At 37.8% G+C, this 21272-nt stretch overlaps 1 protein-coding gene across 7 annotated transcripts in view; it reads right to left on the minus strand.

Annotated features, from left to right (window-relative positions):
- Nucleotides 1-622: 622 nt before the first annotated feature.
- SIGIRR (single Ig and TIR domain containing) overlaps nucleotides 623-21272 on the minus strand; it is a 42434-nt gene continuing 21784 nt past the window's right edge. For all 7 annotated transcript variants that reach the window (XM_087950700.1, XM_087950706.1, XM_087950702.1 and 4 more), the window contains 5 exons: nucleotides 21076-21219; nucleotides 19526-19628; nucleotides 18729-18879; nucleotides 9875-10049; nucleotides 623-1409 (listed from right to left, as the gene is read on the minus strand). In XM_087950700.1, the coding sequence (XP_087806826.1) occupies nucleotides 1216-1409; nucleotides 9875-10049; nucleotides 18729-18879; nucleotides 19526-19628; nucleotides 21076-21219 (767 nt within the window). In that variant the 3' untranslated portion in view covers nucleotides 623-1215. The remainder of the gene's footprint in view (nucleotides 1410-9874; nucleotides 10050-18728; nucleotides 18880-19525; nucleotides 19629-21075; nucleotides 21220-21272) is intronic.

A 21272-nucleotide genomic window follows, 5' to 3' on the forward strand; every position in this document is an offset into this window, starting at 1 on the left:
CTCTTCTTCCTCCTCTCCTCTTTTTTTTTTTTTTTTTTGGTCTCTTTCTCAGCCGCATTTCTGCATCCCTTCTCCATTTCCCATGGAAGTGCCCTTTCACCTACCAATAGGCGTTTAAGGTGTTTTTTCCCCTTTTCTCTTTCAAACCACTTGTTATTATTGAAATTAATTTGGATACTCTTATTATACATATTTTCCCCTTGGGAAAAAAGGAAGTCTACCAATGCAATCGAGCAAGAGATTTTTGGATTCATGTGTACTGAAATATTTCAGGCTGCCTTAGAAGATTTCAACAAACATAAGGTTTTTTTCAATCAAACTGCATCTTCCCCTCTTTCCTCTCTTTATCCCAATTTAAATCCTACATCACTTTAGTCACTGCATGCACCTGATATGACCTGTAGTTTCTGAAAGATTACAGAATGCCTTCATACAATGTGTTTATCTGAAAGGCTGGCAAAGACACCACCTGAGTTTTGGCTACCAAAGGCTAAGAATGCTTGAGAAGTTGAATAAAATCAATCTAGCGCCCTCTAGATGTATTTCAACCGCAACTTGAAAATTTTCTTATAGAAATTAGCCATTCTTTTCATTTTTCTAGCAAAGAGGAGTCTCGGATCTCTTTAGTGTTGATATTTCCCTTTATAATTTCAATTACACTGATAACGTTCAGCTATTAATGTTCACTTCTCACATATCAACGCCCACCTGGAGATGTTAGCAATAACTGAAAAGTTTGCCAAGCTTGTTGCTTAGATAAGTCCACCGTTGTAATCTGATGCAGGATAATCATCTCAAATTGTATGGCACTATTGTGAATAAGATAACCAGACATTCTCCAAAACCTTGCATCTTGCCAATGGCGATTGCTTATAGAATCATGTAGGAGGTTCAGAGGCCATTTTGTACAATTGCCCTGTTTAATGCAGTGCCCAACAGAAGGATGCCAAGCCGCTGAGCTGCTGCTGTTTTGTTCCTGTCGCCTGAAGTCTTGGCTACTCATCGTTTTGTGTCATCTGAATATTTCTTTCACTGCTATCCTTTATCTAAGTTAGGGAAAGACATGTAGAGAAGTGTTAAGAGCAGGTCAGAATTCTGTAGTACTTCATGGATAGTTCTGGATGAAAGAGATTAATCAAGCATATTGTCCTTGCCAAGGAATACCATGCTTATAAAAAAAGAATGATCATTTCTGCAGGAATATCTTAGCAAGCCTTATATATCATCTTCTGTCACTAGGCAGTAAAAGTCTGTCCTTGCATCATAGTTGCGAGATCCCAGATCAGAAATGTCTATCTCGTTCTTCTGGTTTTCCTCAAGCTGTACCTCTTCCATTGTTCCGAGACATGGACCGTCAGGATCAATCTTAACAGGGGGTGGTAGACCTTTGATAATTGGTCTCCGGATTACTGTGGGACAGAAAAGAAGGGATAATGGGATAATATTTCCAAATGTTCACTCAAGACTAGTTACTTTGAAGTAACAGAGCACATTATAATTCCCACAAAATATTCAGAGTGAAGCTATATCTAACACCGAACCCATTCAATACCCTTTTAAGTAGCTTACTTTCCAGCAAATTATACATTGTTCTGGATCTAATATTTCTGCAAAATGCTATTAAGTCAGCGTAATAATTAAATTACATGAAATACAAGAAATCTATGACTGGGGGGAAATTCTACTGGAGGAAATGAATTAAAATGATTTGTGATCAATACTTCGATCAAAGCTTGAACCCTGTAAGAGAACTCCAATTACAAACCTCTGAGATTTCAAATGGTCTGATCTTCTGTTGGTAGTTTTACACATAAAGTTGGTGTTTTACCTCAAAATATGCCTTTACTTGGCATAGACAGTAGTAAAGAGGCTGATTTTTCAACTCATAGAAAACTGGAGAGACTTTTAAAGCTAAAATGAATTTGTTAATTAAATTTGGAAATAACAAATTAGTTACTCTTCACCAATTTATGGTTACAACTTTCAACTAACCTCCAGTTATGCATTTATGGTATGTTAATGTGTTAACATTAGCAAGTGATACTGCTCTGCATATATTATCATGACTGGATGAACAAGGATAGAAATACAAGGGTTTTCCCCCCAAAATTTGGCATCCCAGATTTGGGGACTTACACCAACCTGTATCAAGGAAAGGAAGGAAAGGAGGTGGCAATGTTATTCTGTGACAATTTATATGATTTGAAGCTGGTCTTCATTGTCAGCATGTAGGTGCCTGTCTGTTAGGTTGTGTTATAGGGAAAGGATGGAAATGCTGCTGATGTACTGTCTGCCGGTTGCCCAGCGAGTTCCCTTCCTGAATTTTGGCTGAATATGGAATCTCCCCCTCTCTTGCCTTAGTTAATGGGTGACTTTAATTTCCATGGCTTTGGGGAGGATCTGGAAAGGCTCAGATTTTATGCCTTCCATGGCAATCATAGGACTTTCCCAGTAATCTTGGGATTCACAGTTGTGGACACAAATCGAACTTAATTTGTATCAAAGACATTGACAACTGAACTGGAGATGGAAGATGCAATCTTGAGTCTATTGCAAAGATCAGATCACTTTCTGATTCAAGTATATCACCAGTGACCTCTGTTAGGCTCAATTAGGATGAGCCACCCTTATGTCTTGGGATCCAGAAGGTTTTTGACATAATTAAGAGTTTTCCCATTAATCTTGTAGGCAGTCCTATTAAGGGTCTGATTGAAGGTTGTGAACATAAGGGGCACTTGACAAGATTTCCCTCCAGCAATCAGATCCCAAGTTGCCAAGTCTGGGAAGACTGAAGCAACAGGAATCATGCCTTGAGAAAGTCAGGAAGTGAGCTTGACTTAGCACAATAAGAACTAAACCTGTCCTGTGCAGGTAAGAGTGCTGAAGCATTCTTACTTCATCTTTATAGTATAGTATCAGTAGGTTAAGTGGAGTAAGGTTACTTAGGGAGCGAGCAACAGGAACATCAGCTGCCTGGCCAGTATGGCTTCATTTCAAAAGGCTGTAAAAATGGAATTTTTTATAGGTATTCCACAATGCGTGAAAACTGAAATTGCCTCATAGTGGTTAGCACAATACAATGGATGGAAAGGTAGTTGTGAGTTTTGTTTTTTTATTGTATGTTATATTTTTTTGTTCATACAAATATGAACTGCTAGTCTTTAGAATAATGTATAAATAACAAATAAATAATAGAGCAATAATAAGAACATAGGAAAATGCATTCAGATTCAGTCCACAAAACCTACCTAGTCCAGCCTTCTGTTCTGCAATAGTAGGCAAAATCCATCCAAGGGCAGAGACTGTATGAAGAAATTCTTCAGCTAACTTATAGATAACCCTACACAAATGGTGGATTTGGAAACTACCAAAAGCAACAGAATCGGAGAGAAGAAACAAGTAGCAAGGTTCAACTCAATAAAAATATATCTTGTGCAAAGACCTATATACTACTACATAGTGCTTTAGAACACTCCCGGAGCAGTTTACAAATGTCAGCATATTGCCCCCAACAATTTACTGATCACAGAAGGATGGAAGGCTCAACCTTGAGCCAGTCAGGATCAAACTCCTGGCAGTGGGCAGAGTTAGTCTGCAATACTGCATTCTAACTACTGTGCTACCAGGGCTCTTAAATAAACCAAATATTTATTCTTAGCTTTGATTACACATTTATTCATCTACGTTTTATGCAAAAAACATCACATTCGATGGTGCTCTGAGTCAAAATTAGGGACAATTTGAATGGCTCTTAGCCTTCTTGCTCCAATCACAGCAAGATACTACGTTGCTTTCTCTCCTTTCCCAAAGCCATTTTGATTACTCTTGTCTACATTGCCCATCTTCATATATATATTTGCAGATTTTGTACGAATGTACCGTGCAGGAGAAAACTAGAAATTTATGGCTGGGTAAAAGTGCAGATGTAATTCAGCCTGTTCTTCTACTTCCTTCCCTTTCCTTAATTCCTAAATATTGTCAACAACAAGAGCAGCACACAGATGTTTCCAGTCTGTCCTCGGAAATGCAAAGGTTTTTTTTTTCTTGAGATCTAATTTGTATTTAATTATGTCAGCTAGATATGTACATTGTGATACTAATGCCATTCCATAATTACTTCATTTTGTACACAAATATGACTCATCATGGTTGGCGATAGAATGAGTCATACAACTCTTTCCACTGCAGAATTCTTCTTCAACATGAATTGCTCAGTAATATTAGGAGCCTTGATGGCTAGCATTCAGCAGGTAACATGCCAAAAGCAAGACATTCTGTGGACACTTGCCCTGTGGTACAGACAGGTTCATTATCTTTTCTTATAAATGATTTATTGATTGTATTATTATCAGATCACACTGCCAAGCAATCCTTGGATACAAAAGATAGACAAATTACCTTGATTATATTTTGCGTGCATTTTACAAAGGTTGACTGAAATCAGGACTTATTATTTCATTCTGTATTTGTATTTGAATTTCCTTTTTTAATTCTGATATTTTGGTTGGGGAAAAGACAAGAGAAACCAAATTATAATTCCTAAGAGATAATTTTCATGCAAGTTAGAGAGTAAGAAGATTTGAGCATCCAAAGATGCTATTGTACAAGACAAATGAGAGCTTCCAATAAACTGCAGACCAATACCGTGACATGAACAATCCTTATTCATGATAGTGAACATAGCCCTTTTGCAAAATAAGGCAACCACTGCTGCCACAATTACAAGGGAAGGCCAGCCAAGCTCATGAACTGCTTTTATTTTTTCCAACAATTAAAATTGGAGAGTATAACTTGAACTTGGTTTTGTGCTGCCAGATGCTGGTAAATCTTTTATGAACGCTAAACTTATTTTGTTCCTGTTGCTAAAATTAAAATGTATTGCCCTGCAAGCACAGCCTGTATCAGCAAATCCCCAATGCCAGGACTGGTTCATTAAATCTTCTGGATTTAATGAATGCCCACAGAGGTATTTTCCTACCATTGATCTAATGTGCGCCCTTAGGCCTAAATGCCTAAAAATGGAATAATATGAAGTAGGTACAATATCTCCAGGTTTCAGGCTCTTTGGAATAGAAGCAGAGCTATTCAATGGCTACTTTGCCAGAATGGCAGGGACGTGTTCCAACAAGCAACAGTGAAGAACAGATTAAAAGGGCAGTATTGCAGCTTGTTGGAAACCCAGAGAAACTTCTATGTTACTTTGAATGAGTTTAAATGTCTAGAGCTGGATAGATCACATCTAGGGTACTCAAGGAGTCAAGTGATAGTCTGGCCAAAGCATTATAAATTATATTTGAAAAATCCTTAAGAGGGATCAAATGTCAGATGACTGACAAAAGAATAATTATTGTTCTTCTTTTCAAAAAGGGGGGAGGAGGATCCATCAACAACAGATACCTCAATCTTACATCAATATTTGGACAAACTCTATAGAACCGTGATGGCGAGCCTATGGCCAGCATGTGAGAGGTCGCCCGGAAGAGCCCCACTGCGCATGTGTGCGCCACCGCCCAACAGCTGATTGTTGGGTATCTGGTGCACATGTGTGGGGGCAGGGGGCATGGGAGATGTGCACTCATGCAGATATGCAGCACGCAGGAGGGGTCACGTACACATGTGCAGGGGGCATGGGGGCCTCAACACGCATTGCTTTCTGGGTACTGGCATGTGAGCGTGCACGCAATTTTCAGCATGGGAGCCGAAAAAGGTTAGCCACCACTGCTACAGAAGGTCATAAGAGCAGCCCCTAATTACCTTGAAAGCACTGAAATAATTACCAGTTATCACTGACACGTTTTTGCCAGAAACAAAAGAATTAATTTTATTATATTTTCTTTTAAATTGGATAGCCTGTTGAGTAGAATGTGGGAAAGTTGTATAGGAATACATCTAGATTTCAACAAAATGTCCAACAAAAAGCCATGTGATGTTCTGAGTAGTAAGTTAGTGAAGTAAAAACTGAATGGCATAAGAATAAGTGGAGCCATAGCTGTCTCAGAAATTGCAATTAAAGACTGCTCATCAAGCTGGAGAGTCCTTAAGGATAAGAGTCCTTACCGACCGGAGCGAGGGATCAAGATGGGTACCATAAAATTCAGCCTAAGATAATTTATAACACACTATTTCTGTTAATGACTTGGATCAAGAAGTGGCAGGGATGTTTATCAAATTTGCATATGGGAGGAAATTGGCTAAGACAGCAAGATGGCTGTTATAACATTGCAAAGTATCTGGATGTGTTAAAGGAGTGGGCTGAATGTAACCGAAGGAAAGATGCATATGTGAAGTTCTTGTTTGAGAGAATGGAAATCAAGGACACCAATATGTGATGGGATACCTCACTTAAGAATAGTACCTTTGAAAAAGGAAAACACAAAACAATTTTAAACTGCATATGAATCAATCACATGATGTGGCTGGGAAAATAGTAAATGCAATTTAAGTTGTAACAACAGAAGCAGAGTTTCCAAATCAGGGGACCTATATAAAAAGAGGCTTCTAGACCGCTCTTCGTTTTTGTTCCAATCATGGGAAGTAATTGTTCTATATTTTATTCTACTTTGGTCAGATCCCACCTCAAGTAAACTACTGTTGTGGACACCTTCTGACTTTAAGAAGGGGTCAAACAAATTGGACACGGTATAGAGAAGGGCAGTTAGGTTGACCAAGAAAATTTAAATTCAATGGAAAGAAGTCCATATTTATCTTTCAGAGAACTGCGGTGAAGAGGATATGAGGAAAGCCTTCAAATATCTAAAGAATATCAAAAGAAGAAAATATTTGTAGCTTGAGGTGAACTGTGGGGTCCTTGGTGGTCTCTGAGCTTGACTGTTTTCTTGCAGACGTTTCATTATGAAAGCAGGTAATGTCATCAGTTCTACAAGGGAGTGGGGTTTGCTCTCATTTTATATACAAGTGCCTTGTCCTGAAGATGTTGGTGGGATCTTAGTGGTTCCTTAAGTTGTTGTTTATTATTTGCTTCTCTGAGCTGCTGGTTCCTCGTTTGGGGTATTGTTTAACTTCTGGATTGTTGGTCTAATGTTAATCTTGGTATTAACCTCTGCTCCTCTGGGTGTTGATTGCTGGTGAGAAGTTTTGGTCTTTTTATTTCCTGCTAATTGGTGTTCATGGATGAGCTCTGTTAATCTTCGGCCTGTTTGTCCTAGATAGTAGCTGTGTCAGCTTTGGAAGTCTCAGAGTTTTTGATTGGAATTGGGGTTTTCTGGAACCCAGGCAGGCTGCTATAGTCCTTACACTGTATGTTCAAGATGACTCCTGTTTTTATGAGTCACGGTGGCACAGTGGTTAGAGTACAGTACTGCAGGCTACTTCTGCTGACTTCTGGCTGCCTGCAATTTGGCAGTTCAAACTTCACCAGGCTCAAGGTTGACTCAGCCTTCCATCCTTCTGAGGTGGGTAAAATGAGGACCCAAATTGTTGGGGGCAATATGCTGATTCTGTAAACTGCTTATAGAAGGGTGTAAAGCACTGTAAAGTGGTATATAAATCTAAGTGCTATTGCAAAGTGCTTATTTTGTGGCTGCTGGGTCTTTTGGTTTTACTTAGGATATTTTGGAAGTCTTTAATAGGCTTGTGTGCTATGGTGGTGTCATGTGGTTGTAATAGTTTGTTGGTGGTTTCTGAGATGTTTTTGATACATACAGTAAAGTATGTCATGCAGAAGAATATATATCAGTAAGAGTAGCTCAATACTGCAGCCAATTATCCAGAGAGGTAAGAGATTCAACTTCATTGCATATGTTTGATTGAGGCTAGACAGAAATATATTAAGCATGTTTTAATTTGGATTCCTGCACTGAGATGGTCTTGATGGTCTAAAATATAAATATCCCCTTCCAATTCTGATTCATTCTTTTTATTGCTTTCTTTTTTCAGTTTTGATATATTGGCATATATATGACACAGGAAGTTAGAATGTTACTTAATGAAAAGATTATATGCCACCCTCCCATATTGCTACATTAAAATAAATTTATCACAATAATTAAAATGCAATCTCCATCTATCTACAGTATATACCAATACACAATTTATGGTTACTGCGAATTGTTTTATGGAAACTCCTCTGTCTTGCTTGCTGATCAGTATTTAATATGAATCTATAAACACGTATGGATTAATTAGCATGCAGTAAACTGTGCCACACAGTATGCTGAGGAGGTTCACTGGCTGTAATATTTTTTTGACTTTTACACAGACTGAGGCCAGAGGTGCTTGCGCAAAGCAGGGCTGGTTAAACTGATGCCATTCTACCACCATTAGGTCATTTGGAAGTCACAGAAATAGCAAAGAATGGCACTGAGGGCGATAATCAATCAAAAATATTAAAATATTAGGCAAACATGTCCTAATATAAACATCATGAAAGTTAAGCTACTTTAATTAGGGTGATTTAAACTTAACTGTGCAAACCTGGACTGGAAGAAGAGAATTTCTGAGTTAGAGGTAATTCTCAGGGGATACATACTTTTTCATTTGTCTCCACTGTAACTTCAGAATGACTAGGTTTTATCTTTTGTGAATGAATGAAAAAGATCTATTTATTAGGAGCAAAATGGAAACAAATGTACATAGCACAGACAGGAGTCATTTTCAGCTTTTTGCAACCCGCTGCAAAAAGCCCCATTGGCTCTCTTGAACATGCATGATCTTGAACACGCATGGTCTTTTTCAGATCACGAGATCTTACCCCAAAGTAACTGCAGTCAAGAGCATTCAACTACTTTCTAGCAATGTGCAAAAACAGGCACTTGTACCAGACAAGGCAAGGAAGCTTCTTTAGCCAAGATGTTACCTTCATCTAGAGAAGCCAAAAGGTGGACCTACTCATTCAGGAGAATAAACCTGGCTGCCTTCACTAAAGTCTTCAATTCCTAAAGCTATCTCACTCTTTCTGCCATTACCAGTCAAGAAATTACTTCTCTGCTTAGTATAAACAGTTGACTAAGTGAGTGAGGTTCTGTCTTTTCCATAGACAGTGTCGCTTATGTGGCAATCTGCTCAAAATGATGAGTTTAGCCAGACTGCTGAACTCATTTAGGTGTCTGTGAAAACCTTATGTCTTGACCCATTAATGCTCTTGTTTATGGTTGCCTTTTGATACTTTGGCAATTCCATTTTTTCTTTCTTTCAAGCATTAGCTCCAATTGTCAAGACTTTTCATGGAATAATTAAAGAAGAAAGAAAAGTAAATCCCCAGCAGAATTGATATGATTAACATCAATTATGTCACAATGATATTTGTGCTAGAGAACTGTGCCCCAGTAAGGCTTGCTTCCAGGGGTAGGATTCTACCAGTTCGCACCTATTCACTAGAACTGGTTAACATTCTAAGCAGTTTGGAGAACCAGTTGTTAGAAGAAATTACTGGCCTAATCCTGTAAAGAAGGCAGGAAGGAAACATTCTGGTGTTGCTTACAGAAACTGCCTCTCCGTTAACCCTTATTACATTCTTGGCAGGACTAGACTTCCTGTCTCAGGAACTTCTCTGGAGTTTTTCCCCCCTCCTTTGCTGGTACTTTGCTTGTGTGGAGTGACCATTCAAAGTTACAATGGCACTGAAAAAACTGGCTTATGACCGTTTTTCACATTTACAACTGTTGCAGCATCCCCACAGTCATGAGAGGCCAGGCGAGGAGATGCGTGCCTCGATGTGAGTGATATTGAGTTGGCCACATCCAGCCAATAACATGACCACCAAGCCATGTCCACCCAGTCACATGACCAAGCCACGCCCACCACCTAAGCCATGCCCACAGAACCGGTTGTTAACAATTTGAATCCCACCCCTGCTTGCTTCAGAGCCATTCTGTTAAGAAACAGCGACAGAGCTAATATGATATTGTGTTATTACCAATGTCTCCTTCAGGGTGAGTCCCCCCCTGGAATTCTGGATAGTTGCTATGAAGAATCAGCATCGGATCCTTGTCTTCCTGGAGATAGGTTTGAGGATCCCCCCTGAGGCCTTGATAAGATACTTTCCGTGGCAAGGAGAGGCACAGCTCCTTCCAGAAATCCGATGCAATTGCCTAGAACCAGGAAATAGAAGGGGGGGACCCAGATTTGTCATATGCTCACCATCATAAGGAGTCTTTTCAGCAATATATCACAAAACTCTGACTTGAGAGTGTAGAAACTGTGCCTGGCTTTTAAAGAACTGAACAAGGGAGATAAAAAACCTGTTACTGGGAATAGTTCTCTGAGCAATATTCAGCTTTGTTTCATCTCCGAGATGAAACATCCTGCAAAACCAGAGAAGAGCAGTGTTAGCAGCCAAACCTACTTTTTCTTTAACCTACGATTTTAATGCAATTGTATATTCTATATGTGTGTGTATGCGCTTCAAGCCAGTTTTTCCTTCATCGTTGTAAAGAAAAAGCAGAAGAATATGTGGCTATATCAAGGAAGGCCCCCAAAACTGTAGGGAGATCAAGCAGACAGCAGCTCTGCAAAAATTCCTTTCCCTGTTATTCCTGGACACTCTGACTTTCTTGCGCTGAATGAGATTACTTACAAAAATCCATCATTCCATTTTCTGCCAGGTATGTTCCTGCCAAATAATTCCAGTTCCACAAACATAACAACTTTTTGTGCAACGAGTGACTTCATGCGATTATATAAGAGTACAATAGTATCTGGGTAACACTGATTGCAATTGTAGAGGAAGTGAAATTGAAGCACTGTGATGTGTATAATGTAAGTATCACTTACTCAGTTGACTGGCAAAACTGCCATAAGAAGTTCTTGCCAACTTTACTATATTTTCAGACAGAAGGAGGCATCAGACACCTTCCTGGATATGGCCCTTCCTTCATCTTTTTCATTATTTACTTCAGTATCACTGATCTACTGCTGCAACCTTCCTTGAAAAGGAGTGGGGGTGATTTGAGACACAGAGAAAAATAGACCACATTGCTTCTAACTGCCATTGGCTGAGGCAAAATGAAACTACCTAAATAATGAGCAGCCACGCTGTACAAACTTATAGGACAAATGTACACCTTCACAGGAGACATGGCAATACCACAGCATCTTAGGTTACGGAAAGCTTTTCCTGTATGAATACCCCATTTATACCTAGAGCTCTCACTCTAAACAAGGCAGAGGTGGTGCCAGATTCTCCCTCTCTCCTGCTCTTTCCATCTCTTGTCCCTGTGCAGTATATGAGTTTACATTATGTCCAGCCAGGTGCCTTCATCTCCTGCTCATCAATAATGTCTGCTTCTCTTTGGGAAAGGAAAGATGATCCCATCTATCCAAGATATTTGGGGGGAAATATCTTTTTTCATTAGTGCATAGTACTTTTAGGATGAAAAGTCCCATTACTGATCCAGGAAATGCTCTTAGACTGCCTATTGAAGGTTAAGAACAGAACAGCCTTTTCTGGGCATGACAATGCCTCAATCTTTCAAAAGTCTGGCGATAAACAATAACAAAATACAATATTTGTTCACTGAATATTAGCAGCACTTCTATATCTCAAAGATGTCACTGTACTACGTGACAGTTTTATAATATGGTTAGCAGCAAGGATTTCAACTGTCTAATAATTTATGCTGAGGGCATTCTTAAGGAAGCACATAAGCAGTGATATTAACAGGCTGCGTAGCTTTGTGCATACACATATCCCAGCAAACCTAAATCTTGCTGTGCTGCCTCATCATGGGGAGTGTTCTTGAGAAGGATGACTGAAAATGTTGGGAGTATATGCCAAGAGTATATACTGTATTCCTAGCAATGTCATCCAAAACATGAAGGTCATCCCAGCTGCTCAACTAAAGCAAGCAGGGACCTATATTAGGCAGCAGAAATATAGAAAGATGCTGGAGGCAGAAGATTTAGTGACAATGGCAAAGGCATCAATTCATACAGCACAGGCGATACAGGTAGTCCTCAAGTTACAATGGCAACTGGAACTGAAATTTCCATTGCTAAGTGGTGTAGTCATAAAGCATGATATTAAGTGAACACAATGCTCAGCAATGACAATCCAGAAATCCCAGTTGCTGCCCTAACCCCAGAAGCATGGGGATTGTTAAGCAAAAGGAGACAGGAGTCCCAGGCAAGGAGTAAGGGGTGCGTGATAATGGGTGCCATGAGCCTGCAATAGGGATGCAAGCAGGCCAGCAAGGGCAGTTGGTGAGGCAGTGGGGGCTGCAGACTGGTGCCCAATGAGTGTGAGCAGGTGGAAGGGTGCTGTAGACAGAAGTATGCTATGGAATGTAAGTAGGGGTGTGTTCCTAAGATCCTTAGGATCTCATACTCCACAGTTGTGCTTTTGGGGAGAAAAAGTAGCCATATGATCATGGGATATTGCAACCACTATAGTGGTTGACAAGCACCCAAATTGCGATCACATGGCTGCAGGGATGCTGCAACAGTCAGAACTTTAAGGACTGTCATAAGTGCCACTCATTTGGCACCCTCACAACATTCAAGGGTCACTGAAAGAGTGGCTGTAATCTTATAACAATCATCCAATATAATAAACCACTCATATATTTTTTCAAGAAAGCCACGTGGGTAGAAAATATAAAATGATTGACAATATAGTGCTGGCTGATGGGCCTCTTAGGACAAGTGACACTCAACATACCACTTAAAGAAACATTGGAGGTTTTTTTAATTTAGTAATGATGTTGCATGGTTAGATTAAGCCTCAAATGTAATTGCTGATGTTGACACACAGGGGGAAAACAATCCAACGCTGCAAAGGCAAATGAGAACATGGAATGTAAGAAACACAAACATGGTAAAGCTCAAAGGCAGTGGAAGATGAAAAAAATACCCTACAAAATGACATATATCAACAAATTGAGATTGCTAATTGGAATTGGACACTTTCAGTTAGAAAATCACACTGCTTATTAGGAGATTTTCAAAAATGAAGGAATGGCATTGCTTTTATAATTAGGAAGGCCATAGCACAAACAGTGCCTAGCTACAAGGCAATCAATGGCCAGATAATACCAATTTGGCTTCATGGACACGCCTTTACTATAACAACCATCCAAGCTGATTTTCCAACCACTGATACAGAAAAAGAGGTTGATGAGTTTTAGATCAAGTTTAATTTAAAATTGTCAGAACATGCAAGAAAACTTGTGATTAAAGACCGGAATGCCAAAATTGGAAACATTAAAAAAATGTAGTTGAAGTGTAGAGCTTAGGAAACCAAAATGAAGTAGGAGTCCAACATATAAATGTCAGTGATGCCAATGATTTCTTCATACCTAACACTGCCTTCAAATAACTCAAATGATGCTACAGAAATGGATATCACCAGCAAATGTGCATAAAATCAAACTGACTATATTATTACTAAAATAACATGGAAGAGCTAAATTATAGCATCAAAGATATGGCCATATGGCTGTGGAACAGATCAACAAACTGGTCATGTGCAAGTACCAAGTTAAGCTAAAGAAGAAGAAAGCCAGCCAGTTTTCACAGTATGTTCTTGAACATATACCAACCATTTTCAAGCAGATCAGAAATTACTTTGAAATCCTGAACCTCATTGATAGAGAACCAGAAGAACTATGGAAAACTCAAACAGGTTGCTAAGGATGAATGTGAAAAGAGACTGCCAAAGATGAAACAGAAGAACGCAAACTGGATGCCAGAACAAACCAGGAAAATGTCAAGAAGAGAAGCCAAAGCCAAGAAAGACAAAAAATCTCAAAAAGGAACATAATAGTTTCAGAGAGATTTTAGAAGAGACAAGAAACAGCATTACAATAATAAATAGAACCACCAGTCCTAGACAATGGAGATATTGAAGTGGTAGCTACTGCTTTTCAGAATCAACCATCAACAGTAAGGGAACAATCTTTCAAGAAATACACTGCAGCCAAGCATTTTGTAGAGCAGCCACAAAGGCCTTGGAAAAGATATTCAAATGCTGTGAGATGCCTGTACTTAACAAAGATCAGAATTGTGCAAACTATGGCATGCTCTGGGACCCTCTATGGAAACAAAAGTTGGGTTTGAAAGAGAAGGATAGGAAGAATATTGATGGTTTGAACTTTTGTTGGAGAAGACCCTCAAGGATATTGTAGACAACCAAGAAAACAAATACATGGGTCACAGGAAAAAAAAAATCAACCCGCAGTTCTCACTTGAGGCACAAATGAGCAGGCTCAAATTATCCTACTTTGGACAGATTATGTGAAGACCCAGCTCTTTGGGGAAGGCTTTAATGCTGGGAAAGGGGGAAGGAAAAAGAAGAGGAAAAGATGAATGGGCAGAGTTACAGAAGTGATGTGTGCCCTGTTGGAAGACCTGAAAAAAACTGATTAGGGAGAGATCATGATGGAGAAAATCTGTCTATATACTTGCTAAGAGTTGACAATAACCTGATAGCACCTAATAAGTCAAGAAGCTTGTATAGGAACAGGACAAGAGTATTTTATTGAATTGACTGCTTTTAAAAAAACAGGCAGCTTTTTCTTGGTGATTATAACAGGAAAAGAGCACTATCCTTTTGATTAAGGGCAAATTTGTTAAGAAGTTAAAATGAAAGGAGAGCAATGCATAATTATGACCGAAAGTAAAATATAACTAGGCATTAAACATAAGAAAAATATGCTTCTCATTTACTGATATTTCTAAATTGAATAGGAGCAGAGCATTAATCTTTCATTCTGACTCTCCTTGAATGAACAAGAGAAGTAGGCTGTCACTCTGATCTTAATCAGAGTGGGGCTCCAGATTTGGCTATGCTTTTCCCCTTACACCAAGAGAAAGCAATTATACTGAGAGTATGCAATTTGAGTATATCGCTCTCAATAAAATTAACAGATAGTAATTGATGTTGGTATTAGCAAGTTTCTTTTAGAATGTATTTCAGTTGGTTAAAAAATAGTCTGTCTGATTCAAAGTTCACAAAAGCTGCATCAATTTATTTATGTTAAAATGAATTAAATGATCAAATACAAATTTGCTCTCTAATTTTGAACCGTTGACTCATTTTCCGGCAGTTTCATCAAGCAGCAGGACCCATTCCTCATAAGTGAGAAATATTTCACTTATATTTTTTAAAAAAATATATTACACTGATTGGTGTATAATTTATTAGTCCCCCCCCCTTTTTTTTAGAAAACTGGGATCAGCGTTCTTAGAACTTATCTTGATATTTATTGAATGAAATGATTTAGCCATGACAGAAAAGCCTCCATCAAATACCACTTTAAAATCTCTGTTGAGATAATTTCTTCTTGTGCTGCCTTATTTTTGAGGAGATATGTTAAATGAGAGCTTTATTTCGGTATTATGAAGGGGGGGGGAATCCAAATCAGGAGCCCCAGCTATTAAGATCAGAGTGACAGCCTTGCTTCTCTTGTTCATATAAGGAGAGTCAGAACAAAAGATTAACACACTGCTCCTGTGCGGTTTAGAAATATCAGTAAATGTATATATGTGTTTAAATGGAAATGTGATCATTTGGAACTATGCTGTACAAAATAATGTTTTATTTGCTTTGTTAAAACCTATAAGCAGCTTTTAGAAAGGACGTTTTGTTTGTCAGAAGTTTTATGTTTTATGTTTTGCATTTTGTGTGTTTATATTTGATTGAGAATTAATAAAACCTTGATAGAAAGAAATATAATTAAATAAAAGTGAAGGGAGAAATAACGAGAAATTTGGAAAAGATATATATGTGCTTAAATGGAAATGTGATAATGTGGAAGTATGCTGTATAAAATAATGTTTTATTTGCCTTGTTAAAACCTATAAGTAACTTTTAGAAAGGAGGTTTTATGCTTTTATGTCTTATGTTTTGTTTGTCTTTAAAAAATTAATAAAATTTGTTTAATAAAAAAAAAAGAAATATCAGTAAATGGGAAATTGATTCACATTTGTATAACTTTCATGCACTGATTGCAAACTGCAGAGCCCTCCCATGTTGGATTTAGATGGAATTTTTTCAGGTAGTAGCACTGTTTTTGAAACAGGATTTCTTGTTATTAGTATTGCACAGGAGGCAGATATTTCTACAGTCTTCATTTTAATTTCCTGATCACTTTTATTTACTTATTTAGGATTCTTTATAGTGTAAATTAAATCATGCTGGTCTTCTAATGGGTAATAAACCGCAAAAGAGGAGGTTTAAAACTAAAATAGAGTTTTAGTTACTCTACAGTTTATCAGGATCTGAATATGTTAAGCCTTAACAATGGCGAAAGTGTTATTGCTCTCTTGCATATCGAAGTATAATCTCCACATATTGGCAAACTGAAAGGTCCACCTAAACTCCATTTGTGTGTGTGTGTGTGTGTGTGTGTGTGTGTGTGTGTAAAATTTTAAAGATGAATTTAGCACAAAATATCTGTGTAAATGTAGTCCAACCATCAGGAAATGATTCCTTGCTACTGATGTTGATAGCTAATACGTGCATACTGAATAGAAGCAACAAGGATTATGTGACTGAAAATGTCATTCTCCCTAGGAGCATCAATTATTTTGGTATATATTTTTTTAAAAAAAAACAGTGGGCACCAACAAACAAATATAGTACAGATCAGATTTCCTGCTAGGTCATGTGACTCAAAACTAAAAACAAATTCACTTCAGAGTAAAAATTGAGATCCTCACAATTCTGAAAATTACATGAAGACCATTTTGTGATGATCTCCAGATTTTGGCCAGTCCTCTACCTCCACATGGCTGACATGCTTCTATATTTCAATCAGCGATAAGGATTTTGGAAAACATGGACAGAAAATAGAAAGAATCACTTTCCATAACTGTGAGAGAAGTCTGGAAGAGCAAGCAAGGCAAAGAAGACAAGAACTTCAAAGAACTTTTCGAAAATGCCTTGTTCTGATATCACACAAGGAAAAACAAAAATCAAACAATGTCCCCTCCAGATTTTAAATGCACCTCTGTTCAATGTAATAAAGAAGAAAGGCAACCGGTCTGAAAACTGCATAGTAAGAATGAAAGAAGATGCCCTTTTCTTAGAAATGTAATATTTAATAAAAACACAGGTGACTTATAACCATTCCGTTTGTGCCCATTGGAAGTTACAACAGTACTGAAAAAAGAGGTGTATAACCATTTTTCATGCTTACGATCATTGCAACTTCCCCACAGTTGCGGTGATCGTAAGATGCTTGGCAACTGTTGCAGTGTCCCAAGAACATGTGATTCCCTTTTTGTGACCTTCTGACCAAATTCATTTAACGACTGTATTACTAATATAACAACTGCAGTGATTGCTTGACAGCTGGGGCAGGAAAGGTTGTAAAATGGGGCAAAATATACTTAATTGTCTTGCTTAGCAACAGACTTTTTGGATTCAATTGTGGTTATAAATTGAGAACTACCTGTATATAAATACGTGTTGTCAGACTTCTATCAAATCATGGAATAAAGCATTCTGTTCAACCCCGCACTTTGTAGAGAAATCCAAATTAAAGCATTCCTGACAAGTAACAGTCCAGCTTTCAACAAATCCACTGCAGGAGAACAAAACTTTCCACGGATCCTTTTCTTGAGAATCTGGTTCTCTTTCTATGTCTCACACTGTATATATGCTCTACCACGACCACCCCGTTGGAATTATTTGCATTTGATCTTTTAATGTATTCATTTTAGAATCCTTCCTGAGCTCTTTTTTCCAATTAATTTCCGTTTGGCAAGAAAATAATTTCCTGATCCTCTCGAACAGCATCATACAATTTAGTTCAAGCACAAATCAGGAAATACTACACAGAAAATTTAAATTAGACACTTTTTACTAAGCCAGGAGATATTTCATTCGTAGGGAAGGGTGGAAGAGGGGGGATCACATCTTCTGGGTTTTTTTTCCTATGGAATAAGGATTGTTTCAAATATTCAACTTATTTACTAAGCTTGTGTAAAATTAGTTTCATAACTCAAGAGAAGTTTCCATCCCTCCTTCAATAACCCAATGAAAAAGACCGTGTTATTATCCATTTACCACTGATATGAAAACAGAAATAAGACTAAATAATAAACAAGTACATTGATACAATGGTTTTCGACATTCCTGCTTTGAGAATATTTGTGTTTTTTCATCTTCTCTAATCCATATCTTTTATTTGCCTTTGAACTATCTGTACATTAAACATCTTGGGTGAAAAACAGTATGTATTATTAATTTTTATTTTTCCTGGTTTTGGTGCCTCGTTATGGATTTTTGCTTGTTCCTTTTAAAGACGAGACATTATAACATTTTTTCTTACAATTTTCTGCAGCAGCACTTAAGACTAATTCATTATGGAGAGAGACAGAGAAAGAGACAGAGAGAGACAGAGACAGAGACAGAGAGAGATGTGACTTGTAAGACCCAATAATCTATTTTCTAACAAGGATTACCACCTACCAAAGTTGAAAACTGCAATTTTCAGCATCCATCACTAACTATGCTGGCTACTGAGACTATTATCTTGGGAAGTTATAGATTCATCACTTCTGAAGTAGTCAATTATGAAAAGTTGCACAATTAGCAAATGTTTCTAATTTATTTTACTAATATATGAAATCAAAATCTAGACCTCAAAAGTATAGCCACAGCTTCTCAATATCTAATGCTATTAGGTAAATAATGAAAGGATTGACTATGGTCCTTCTCAGAAGAGAAGCTCCCTCAACATTTAGAATAATATCTCAAATATTGTCTTGCTATTCAAAAGAAGAACCCAAAGGATAAGGTTGCAGCTTTTTTGTTCCCAGTTTACCATGGAACCAGCATGCCACATCAACAAGGTCACGTTGCTCTTGTGCTGCTTTAGCAAAGTAATGGCTGGATGTGCTATGTCCTGATATTGGCTCTCAAAGACGATGAAGATTGGCTTCCGGGAGAGTTCCAGCAGTCTCCAAAGACCTTCCCTAAAAAAAAAAAAAAAAAAGGCAATGGCTTTACAGAATTACCAATAAAACTTAGTTTTTATCATTATTGATAGTTCTGCACTCTGCAGTAAAACACTTGCATTTCTTTCATTCATCTAATATATATCATATCCAAGCTTCATTAAGCTTAGAAGCATATCGGTTGCTCAAATATCAAAAGCTCACATGCAAAGTACAAATTTTAGTCTCCTATGTATTCTTTTCAAAGCTTAGGAGAGATTTTACTTGCTGTGACTAGGTCCTAGGAGCCTGGTTTTTTTTTTTTTTTTAAGTGATTGCATGCAAATATTACATTCTCCATGTCTTCTACTACAGCTTGGAAGATTGGGAATGAGCCACATACGCATACTCAGTTGAATAGAATATTTACTGTATTAGTTTTTCAAGTCAGAAACCTTGATATTCAAACCAAACAGTGACCTGCAAAAACTCATGAAACAGAAATTGGAAAACAGAATAAATAATTTGAAAACTTGGTTTGGATGATTCATACAAGGGACAGTTTATTAGTTTATGCATCACCGCAAAATGCAGTTTACAAGGTAGTACAGCATTAAAAAAAAGACATGAGAGAAGGAGCAAGTACACACACGCACGCACAAATGTTAAAGAAATGAGTGTTTACTTGAAATTATTGTTGCACCATTCCTGTTCTAAATATGCATAAGAAAGAACCACAATAAGGCGTCGACATCGGCTGACATTCATAATCAGATCTGCAGAAGGTTCTGGAAAAGAAGATTATTTATTTGGATTTTTTTAAATCATTCATCTTTACCTTATTCAGGAGCCTTTTATCATCATCATCCAAATCTAAATTAAGTCCCATAATTTGGGACTTTGAAATGTTGGGATGGAAGATCTCTATCAGATCTCTATTAGAGAATCAGGGGAGATACTGTATAAATTGTTGATCCTGTTCGGTTTTTTAATTGCTCCTGATTCTTTTAACCAAAGTATTCGTCAGGAGTATCTCTGTCAAATAAGGTATTCAGGGCACATTTTTAGACTGGTTCCTTTTCTACTTCAGGGCTATTCTTGAGAAAAATAGCTCTGGGTGACTATATCTCTGGTGACAATTAAGCTGTAAAGTTCCACAGGAATTTATTCTGTCCCCAGTGATGTCTAACATTTAGATGAAAACATCAGCAGGGACTTCATCAGTACATTGATAACAGCAGGCTCTAGGTCTCTATATTTTCTGAATCAAGAGAATTTGTGCCGCTTTTTGACCGATGTCTGAATGTGGGAAATTTCCCCCCCACCCCCCCACCCCCAAGAATAGGCAAATAAAGTGAAGCTGAATCCTGACAATAGTGGCACTGCGGAGAGGGCTTCTTGTTCCAGATGGGGGACATTTTTTCTTAAGGAGATGATGAGTTTCAGAATGTTCCTGAAGCATCATGATCAGTGGAGATGCAGTTCTTCCTTTGGAAGGAAAATCTTTTTTTTTTCTCTATTCCCTGGAGCCAGCTGTTAATACTCTAGCAATATCCATTACACCAAGAGTCTTCAAACTTGGCAAGTTTAAGACTTGTGGACTTCACTCCCAGAATTCCTGAGCTAATATGACTGGAGGAGGAATCCCGGGAGTTGAAGTCTTAAAGCTGTCAAGTTTGAAGACCCCTGCATTACACACTATCCTGGTTGTTAAAATCTAATGGTGCTCTGTTGTTATTGCTTTCTTGCCAGGAGTTTGCTGTAAGATGGCCAATTTGATCTAGTGGTTAAGATGGATTATTCAAATATAAAACATATTCACTTCAGTATGTCAGCATTGAAAAAAAGCTACTCTGTTATGAACCTGAGGACAAACAAGCAAATTAATTAGACATTTCTCTTGATTCACTCAAATCATTCCACTGGACAGGACCAAAGTAAAAAAAACCTAGGCCTTTGTGAGGTAACTCCAAGAACCTGCTGCTGAATTTTAACAACAAAATGTTCAAATTGGTGCAAATTATTTCACCCACATTCCATTTGAAGAAAAGATTAGGAATGGTTTGCTTCTGGAAGTTTTCCTGTTCCTACCTTCCTGTTCCAACTGAGAAATTAAAAAAAAAATCCCTTTTGGTGGTATCTTTGGATGTTCTCCTGCAGTCCTCTGCCAATTCAGGAAGCCAAGCTGTAGAGCCAACCTACCAAACACTGGCCTTTCTTGTACTAGGTTCTTACCTGAGTTGGGCAGAATGTCCTTCTCATCTAAAAAGAGCTTGTAACCATAGCGATTCTCTAGCTGTGGCTTCACTATGAAATTCACAAATTTTCTATCATCCACTGAATCAGCATAAGATACATAGGCATCGTAAATTTTTCCATCTGTAGAAGAAAGCATAGAGAAATACAGTATGTTATATCAACAGATTTTTTTA

This window comes from Notechis scutatus, chromosome 1 (genome assembly GCF_049901735.1).
Source record: "Notechis scutatus isolate UNSWTSFEM ecotype Mainland chromosome 1, rNotScu1.2, whole genome shotgun sequence".
In the NCBI taxonomy this organism is placed as follows: domain Eukaryota; kingdom Metazoa; phylum Chordata; class Lepidosauria; order Squamata; family Elapidae; genus Notechis; species Notechis scutatus.